A 9468-nucleotide genomic window follows, 5' to 3' on the forward strand; every position below is an offset into this window, starting at 1 on the left:
GATTCCTGCAGTGTTACACTAGTATCTTGTTTCCCGGCAAACAAGTGACCAGCTTGTCCTAAGTCAAACTTGTTTTAAGTTTAACCAACTCTATCTATAGAGTAATGTGGTAAGATCTACAACAACAAATACACAGAGTACGAAACTATATTTTATAAACAATCTCGTGAAACTAATTTGGTGTTCTAGTTGTTAATATACTTTCTATAGATTTGGTCAAATTTAAAAGAAGTTTGACTTAGGACAAACCTGGAAATTCAGTTATTTTGGAACAGAGGGAGTAGATAATAATAGTATGAACAACGGCTGAATGTGGTTTTAACCATTTGGATATTCCTGATAATGTGCATGACACGCTTCATGTATGGATACCTAAGTTTAGAAAAAAAAAGAGAAACACCTGCTGATGGTTGGTGTCTCGGCTGTTTTCTCGACAATTTGGAAGTTTAAAGGAATAGTACGTGTTTTGGAACAAGCAAGTGGATGGTCCTTGTGTGGTCATTAACATGATAAATCATTGGTTTACATCCTGGTTTATCAGACAAAGTAGATAAACCGAGATGTTCTGAGGCGGGGAACAAAAATGTTCAAATTAATAGCAAATGAATTACTTCATCTTGTGTATGGCTGACACTTTGGGACTAGGTAAATTGCAGCCGACTGATGGCAACCCTGAAGATGAAAGATGAAGATGCCCTTACTGAACTATGTTGCTTGAAATAGTGTCCTTTTGATGTGATATGATAGCAGTCTTGAGGTCAGGTGGAAGGTCTTTCATTGTTTTTTTTTTGTGCTGCTCTCAGCATAGGGGCTCGTTTAGACTTCATGGTACAAAAATGTTTGATGTCGTATATAGTATCACCCGCTTATGTTTTTTTTCTGTCTATGTACACTGTTTCAGTTAAATGAAATTAGAGAGGGAGCTCTTCTTTTTGGAAACAAGTCGGATACTATTTGGGCAACTTGAACTTGGGGATGATTATTGGCGCCAAAGAGCGCATGTTTACTGGTTGCAGAAGGGAGATCGGAATACGAAATTTTTCCAAACCTATGCATCAAAAAGGAGGAGAATAAATAAAATCAAGAAGTTGAAAGTGGAAGGAGGAAGAGTGGTGGAGAGTGAGGAGGAGATGGCGGCGGTGGTGACTCAGTATTTCATCAATTTGTTTTCTTCATGTGCAGGTCACCGAATGAATTGATCTTCTAGAGCGTGTCGTTCCTCAGGTCACACCGGCAATGAACGAACAGCTCACACGCCCTTTCACCGAAGCCGAAGTGAAGGATGCACTTGATAGTATTGGTAACATCAAAGCCCCCGGACCAGATGGGATGCCAGCGATTTTCTACAAGAAATATTGGTCGTTGGTTGGTCCAAAAGTGACAGCAGAAGTCTTGCAAGTCCTTGATGGTGCTCCTATGCCAGAAAAAGGGAATGACACATGTGTAGTGCTGATACCAAAAGTAAAAAATCCGGAAAGTATGAAGGAATTGCGTCCAATAAGCTTGTGCAATGTGCTCTATAAGTTGATCTCGAAAGTGCTTGCCAATAGGTTGAAGGTGATTCTTCCAGAGATTATTGCACCAAATCAGAGTGCATTTGTGCCAGGTCGCTTAATTACCGATAATATTCTTTTAGCCTATGAGGTAACAGATTACATGCATAAGAAGAAGAATGGTAAGGAAGGCATTGCGGCATTGAAGCTTGATATGAGTAAAGCCTATGATAGAGTCGAATGGCCCTTTCTGGAAGCTATGATGAGAAGAATGGGTTTTGTGGAAGCATGGATCCAATTGATTATGAAATGTTGTCAGGCAGTGAAGTATAAATCCCGGTTTAATGGAAAGCTTACTGATGAAGTCATCCCGGAGAGAGGATTAAGGCAGGGGGATCCCATCTCTCCCTATCTCTTTTTATTCTGTATGGAAGCTTTCTCAAGCCTGTTGAATCATGCGGAGAGCACTGGAAGTTTGGAAGGTGTTCAGATATGCAGTCAAGCCCCGAGTTTCAATCACCTACTGTTCGCAGATGACTCGTTGATTCTACTGAAAGTAACCCCTGAGAGTCCACATCATATGCAGAATATTTTAAACCTTTATGAGGATTGTTCTGGGCAAACCATCAATACAGATAAATCATCCATTACCTTCAGTAGGAATACAAGAGAACCAGCAAGGAGAGCTATGATGGCAACACTAGGAGTTAATAAGGAAGGAAGAGCTTACCGCTACTTGGGACTGCCTGTGCATGTGGGTAAGTCAAAAAACGCACATTTGCGTACATTAAGGACAGAATTTGGAAGAAGCTTCAAGGATGGAAAGAAAAGTTTTTGTGAAAGGCCGGGAAAGAAATTCTGGTGAAAGCTTGTGCACAGGCGATTCCCACTTTTGCCATGATGTGTTTTGATCTAACAAAAAGTTTTTGTGAAGAGTTAAACAGTATGATTTGTAGATTCTGGTGGTCCCAACAGGATAATGAAGCAAAAACCCACTGGTTGAGTTGGGAAACTGACAAAATCCAAGGATAAGGGTGGGTTGGGGTACAAGGAATTGCATACTTTCAATATGGCCATGCTAGCCAAGCAGGGATGGCACCTGCTAACGGCCCCGGAGTCCTTGTGTGCGCGCGTCCTAAAGGCGCGTTACTACCCACAATGTGACATCTTACAAGCTCAACAGAAGGCGGGTATTTCTTATGCATGGCGAAGCATTTTACGGGGAGTGGAGGTAATGAAAGAGGGGCTGGTCAAACGAATTGGTAACGGCAAGAACACTGATCTCTGGACGGGTTACCCCAAAGAGGTCATACGATCCTGCAGCATGTGGCTGAACTGATCAACCCGGTAACGGGTTCATGGGACAGCGAACTGGTGAATGAAATCTTCTGGCAGCAAGATGCACGTACTATCCTTGCCATCCCACTGTTGGAGGATTTCGAGGATATTTGGGCCTGGCATTTTGATGACAAGGGACGTTTCTCAGTAAAATCTGCGTACCACATGCTCCGTGAGAAGCAAGAGCAGCAAGCTAAAAGACAGGTAGGAGAGGCGAGTGATCAAATTGAAAAGTTCAAATGGAGTGAAATCTGGAAGTGTTGCTGCCCGCCAAAAATGAAACATTTTCTATGGCGGCTAGCTCACAACAGTTTGCCTCATCTACTGAATATTGCCAGGAAAGGGATGGAACCTGATACGAGATGCCCAGTTTGTTTGCGGCTTGATGAGGATGGTGCTCATACATTTCTGAGATGCAAGAATGTGAAACAGGTGTGGAGAGAAATGAATCTAGAAAGGACACGCCAAGAACTGCTACTGTGTTGTGACTCAAAAGAGGTGGTGACTAAGATATTGGCCCTCCCGGACAAACAGAAAAGTGATTGCATCGCAATGATCTGGGTGTGGTGGGACACACGAAATAAGAGAAATGCAGGAGAGCCAATGCGAAATACGATCTCAGTTATGAAGAGAATTAGCGCACAGTCGCGAGACTGCACTTTTCTGAAGGAAAAGAATCTGAACCGAACGGTGATGGAGAACACATGGGCTGCCCCTGGGCATGAAGCTATCAAAATTAATGTTGACGGCAGCATGCAATCAGCCACAGCGACTGGATGGCGGGGCTTTAGAGCATCTACAACGGTCCCTCAGACCCGTCTCAAACATCCTGGCAAGCCATCCGGTCATGATTGTTTGACCCAGACGGGCCTCTCAAACGGCTCTCAAACGCTCGGGTTGACCGACACCCTCCATATCCAGCCCAAATATGGAGCGAATATGGGGTGCCCGGGCGTGCCTGGGCATGTCCGCCACGTCAGATCCGGCCGATGCTGGTCCACCTGACCCCACATAAAATCCTCCCCATCCACTCGCCGGACCAAACTCTAGCCACTTCACTCCCCTCCACTCCACCATCCAAAGCTCGTCTTTGGCTCCTTCCGGTCCTCTCCGGCATGGCGGGCAGCGGATCCGAGTCCTTCACCTCTAGATCCGTCGACCCTGAGCTCATCCCGCGCGGCCCTGAGGAGGAGATGGCCGTCTGGCTTGCGCTCCGCCGCGCCCGGGAGGAGGGCCGTGGACGGCTGCGCTCGGACTTCATTCGTCAGGAATCCATTGCTTCTGCCCAAATGGGGCATTGATCCTGCGCTAGGCCGGCCATAGCTGCCTCGCCAGAGGCCGTGCAGTCCGTCTGGCATCCGAATACGCTGGCGGACGCGCAACCCCTTTGGTGACGCGCCGAGCATCGGGACGCACCATGGGTCTTGTTTGACGAGGCCATGGCATGGCATGCTCGCCGTGCAAGGCATCGGGCGCGGGAGGCGGCGGCAGCCCTCGCGGCGGCGGATGTCGGCGAGGCAGAGTCACATTCTCCGGCGCCCCGTATGGCGCATGAGTTCGGGCGCCGCAACCACGTCATGGTGGACGTCTGCGGCTCGTCCCCGGATGGATCCATCATCAATCTGACGTCTACCGGCACCGTTCGGGTTCTGGTCTTCGACGAGGAAGAGTAGGGCATGGGAGACGACGGGGCCTTGTGTCCTGTGAGCCAGCTCGTATCCCATGCCCTACCCTACCTTGCCGGCGACCAGTCCAACACTCTGAGGAGCGCAGCCGGCCGCCGGACATGGCCAGGGCGGAGCCGGGCGAGCGGGGAGCGGAACTGGACGAGCTCCACGTAGTTTAGTTTTCACGTTGCATGTAATAATATGGATTTGAGGTTTCTAATTTGAGGTCTGGACGCGTTTGCGGACGTTTGAAAGGTCAAATTTGCCAAGTCTGACTTTAGATGCTCTTATTATGAGAGACGAGCAAGGCCAAGCAAGAGGAGCAGGAGCAGAGGCTTTATGAGTCACGTTCAAGATCCCCTACATGCAGAGGCAATGATGGCCTGTCTTCAGAGTCTACAAGCATGGGGTCTCACCAAAGTACACGTCAAAACAGACGCTATCAAACTGGTTCAAGCGATCACCTATGATGATGATTATATGGCGCTGAATGGTATCCTTTTCAAGAAGATAAAGTGTTTTGCCCATTTAAACTTTTAGTTCTTCCCAGATTTCCTATTGCCCAAGGGCGTGTAATAAAGTACACTTGTGCCTTTTGGTGCAGTTTCACGGCTCACATCCCCAGCCGTGTGGCCGGATGGTGCCCCTGAATTTGTACTACTTCCTCCGTTTCTAAATATAATTTTTTTAGACATTTTATAAATGGATTACAACATATGAATATGTGTAGACACATTTTAGAATGTAGATTTACTCATTTTGCTTTGTACGTAGTCATCTGTTGGAATCTCTAGAAAGACTTATATCTTGGAGGAGTACAAAACTTGGTGGCCAGCGATGTTGCTGAGCTCTTTGGCTAACGGAGGAGTAGATAAGATTCCGTCTCAAAAATAAAAAAAAACTTGAACTTGACCCAAAAACAGAGCAAACAGAGGAGTTACCGGAGGTTTGCCAAGAAAAAAACAACGGAGGGTTGGATACTATTTTTGGCGAACAGAGGGAGCATCGCAACATCGACTTCATTATTGGACAAAAAAGAAGGGAATTTTTCTGTACACGACGATGCATTAACCGGTAGGCAGTAGCCAGCTGAGCTTCCGCATGCCGATCGGACCCGTCGTGCACACACGCATTATTGCCTTATTACTGAGATCATGGCAAGAACACTCACACTAGCTAGTAGCTAGTATCCGGTGCAAGCAAGCAAGCAGAGATAGAGGTCCTCAGATGGAGATGCTGTTGGGGATGCCCCTGGCCGTGAGCCCCTCGGCCTGGCCGGTGTGGTCGGAGGTGTTGGGGTAGAGCAGCATGTAGGGGAACTTGGCCGGCCCGGTGCGGTTCTTGAGCCGCGGGTCGCCGTTCATGGCCACCACCTGCTTCTCGATGCCCTCCAGCCTCGCCCCGAACCGCCTGAACGCCTCCTGCGCCTTGGCGTCCGACGTCCACGCCGGCGTCTCGTGCTGCCCCAGGTACACCTCGTCCGAGGAGTGCTTGGACAGGATCTCCATCAGCGAGATGCCCACCAGCGCCTGGAACTGGTTGGTGATGGTGAGGATGAAGGCCTTCTCCGGATCGCGCTCCAGCAGGGCGTACTCCTCGCTGCCCGGCACCGGCATCGGCCTCCGGCTCGCCGACGGCTTGTTGGGGTGGTAGCCTGAGTACGGGTACTGCCCGAAGTTGACGGCCGCGTGCAGCGCCGACCCGGTCCAGATGATGGTGGCGCAGGCCTTGATCAGCTCCGCCACGGTGTGCATCTTGGGCCACCACGCCGCGTCCTTGAGGTCGCCGTGCCCGACCTCCCGCACCTCCTTCCACCACGCCTGCAGCTCCACGTCGCCCTGCAGCACGCCGTCGTCCGGGTAGTAGATGGTCAGGTACTCTGTCACCCACTGCTCGATCGCGTGCCAGACCTCCAGCCCGTCCGCCGCGTACGGGTAGTCCTCGATCAGCAGCCGCACCTTGTGCGGGCTCGATGGGTCCTCCACCGCCATGCCCCTGCACCATCAAGATCGATTAATCATTAGCACCACGTAAGGTCCACGTCATTTCTCATTATCTATTTTGTCAGTATTAGTTTACCCACCTCTTGATCAGATCGTCGGGCAGAGCTTGCTCGGTGAAGTTCCAGTTCTTGTAGACCATGGAGGACATGGGCATGGCGTGCTTGCGCGGGAACACGGTCATCTCGATGACGCCGCCGGCGTTGATGAGCAGCCCCCGCGCCCGCGCGTTGATGTTCATGGTGTCGCGGTAGTGCGGGTGCAGGAGCTTGTACACCGGGTGGGTCACGCTGAGCTGCCGGTTGGTGGCGATGACGAAGGGCTCCATCACGGCGTGCGTGTTGAGCCAGTGGCTGATCAGCTGGTGCCAGCCGTAGTCGTTCACGGAGGCGTACGCCTTGGCGAGCTGCCATATCCAGCCCTCCACGCCGGCGTGATGCGGCGTGTACACGGTGCTCTTCGCCGTGGTCAGGTCGCCCTGGATCAGCGGCGAGCTCAGCTCGATGGCGACCGGCGCCAGCGTGCCGTCCCCTCGCCGGAAGAGCAGGGTCCTGGTCGCGTACACGAAGCTGCCGTCGAGGTTGTTGATGTCGACCAGGAACGGCATCAGGTTGTCGTGCTGGTCCACGATGTAGAGCCTGTTGTCGGCGAGCGCCTGCTCCACGGTGAGGCCCTCCAGGCTCTTGCCGATGTGCGCCTCCGTGATGGTGCTGGTGTGGTCGCCGTACTTGCTCGGGTCAAGTGTACTTTTGGGAGGGAACTCCTGCACGCAGTCAAATAATGGTACGAACGACCAGTGAGCAAGGTGTACTTTTGAATAGTACTTGAAGTTGCTCAATGGTGGGTAGATGGAGTGGGTGACTGACCGTGAGGCGTTTGATCATCATGGGGTTGACGCCGGCGAGCATCTCCCTGGCGAACTCCTCGTCGGTCATCCATGCCTTCTCGTCGGCTTTGATGATCTGCGGCTTGGGGAGCTTGAGGAGGAAGTCGCCGCCCATGGGGATGAGGTCCTTGACGAGCTGGAGCGGGAAGCGCTTGCGCACCTCCTCCAGGGCGGGGATGTTGGGCAGCTTGATGCCGCCCTCGTAGAGCTTGAGGATGTCGGCGAAGGAGTCGAACTCGCCGGGGGAGAGGTCGACGTAGGTGCGTATGGCCGGTATGATGCCGTCCACCAGCGCCTTGAGCGTGTAGCCCAGGAAGTCGGACTGCTTGAGGTGGCCGAAGAGCTCGTCGCGCGGCACGTAGACGTTGCCCACCAGCGGCAGCAGCCGGCTCTCGTGGTCGGGCTCTGCGCCAGCCATACATGCGGATCGTCAGATCAAGTGCACACTGCACAGACGTTAATTACCGGGGGAAAGGAAGGGGACGCACTGGTGGCGGAGGGCTTCCGGCCGGTGCGGCAGCGGCGCGGGTAGGGGAGGTCCTTGGAGCCGCCGAGGACGTCGCGGGTGTCGCCGAGGTCGTTGTAGACGTCGTAGCGGTAGACGCGGTCGTGGTCCTCGTAGGGCCCCTGCTGGTCGTCGCCCCTCAGGTTCCGGAGCTCGTCGTCGCGGTACGGCTTCAGCGCCGCCGGCATCTGGTGCGGCAGGTACGTCTGCGCTCCCCAACGGACACGGCCGGCCAGTTAGAGAATGAGCAAGGAAAATCCATGGGATCATGGATACTACTCAGAGTGAGATGGGATACTCACGTCGTTGGCGAAGAAGACGCGGTTGTAGCGGTACTTGGCCTGCGGGTAGACCCAGGAGTTGGCGACGAAGACGATGGTGCCGCGGCCGGGCACGTTGTCGAGGGTGATGGTCTTGAGGAAGAACTCGGCGGCGTGGTTGTTCTTGACGATGATGGCGCCCGGCACCCCCAGCTTGTCCACCGACCAGTCGAAGGTCACCGCGAACTTGTTCTCGCCGGTGGTGATGAAGGGCAGGTTCGTCGGCAGCAGCCACTGCTCCAGGTTCGCCTCCGCGCCCACCTTCCCGCGGCCCCCGTTGTCTGCATTACACGTCTCTTATCAGTTAAAATTTTACTAAATGCGTGCGTCATGTCACATTACGACATAAAGTACTCTTGAGCAGCAGTATATCTATATCGTTCTGCTTCATCTCAAGAAGAGTGTGGAGTCCGTTTTTGCCCGCGTCTCTCTCAAGGTCAAGCATACATACATGGTGATGCTGCATGTCATTTTTCTCTTCTGATGTTCAATTACCCTCTGCTTTTCACTCATTTCGTTCGTGTGATCTGCCGTTTTTATGTAGGAACGAGCTATGAATTGCAACGTGGGAAGATCAATGGATCGAGTGGCGAGTGCTCACTGTGGTCGACGTGGGTGGAGCTGATGAGCTGGCAGGTGACGCCGCGGCCGAGGAGCTCGGTGACGCCGTCCATGACGGTGGCGCCGAAGTCGTTGAAGTCGAGCGCGTTCTTGCGCATGAGGACGACGGAGCCCTTGAGGTGAGGGCCGCGGAGGCCCCCCGTCAGGTCGCTCACGATGCCGCCGACGCCGAACATCTTCGGTCGATCTACGGGGGCACTCTGGGGCTGACTGTGGCACGCTTGTGGTCAGTGGTGCTGGTGTGTGAGAGCTCCGAGAGCACCACGGAGGCTATTTATAGACGCTGCGCGAGAGGGAGGGTGTGACTGAGCACTGTGGGCGTTGGATTCCGGCCGGGGTCTACAGTGGCCGTTCGATTTGATAATTCAGGGGATCAAGATAAGATCTCAGTGTGTATGTGCTGCGTGCATCGCGATGGGCGTGGGCTGATTATTGTGCCATCAAGACAAATGCATCGGTTACGATTGTGTACATACTACAGAGGATGATGGATTGGTGACAGGCGGGCAGCTGGGAGATGCATGGAGTGGCCTTCCTCCCATTTTTCTTGGCATTAGTTTTGCGACGTCCATCCCATCCGTTTTACTCTGTGCACTGGGTTTGTGTATGTGAAGCTACATCTAGCAGCGGCTTTTCGA

General features: G+C 52.4%; 1 protein-coding gene across 1 annotated transcript; it reads right to left on the reverse strand.

The window, feature by feature from the left end:
• Nucleotides 1–5498: 5498 nt before the first annotated feature.
• LOC125510538 (putative linoleate 9S-lipoxygenase 3) lies at nt 5499–9083 on the reverse strand. The gene is made up of 6 exons (XM_048675754.1): nt 8811–9083; nt 8192–8490; nt 7873–8095; nt 7365–7789; nt 6582–7261; nt 5499–6493 (listed from the first exon to the last, which is right to left on the reverse strand). The coding sequence occupies exons 1-6, from the start codon at nt 9004–9006 to the stop codon at nt 5722–5724; spliced, it is 2595 nt and encodes an 864-aa protein (XP_048531711.1). The 5' UTR covers nt 9007–9083; the 3' UTR covers nt 5499–5721.
• Between the last annotated feature and the right edge of the window lie 385 nt (nt 9084–9468).

The sequence above is a fragment of the Triticum urartu genome, chromosome 5 (assembly GCF_003073215.2).
Source record: "Triticum urartu cultivar G1812 chromosome 5, Tu2.1, whole genome shotgun sequence".
NCBI classification, from domain to species: domain Eukaryota; kingdom Viridiplantae; phylum Streptophyta; class Magnoliopsida; order Poales; family Poaceae; genus Triticum; species Triticum urartu.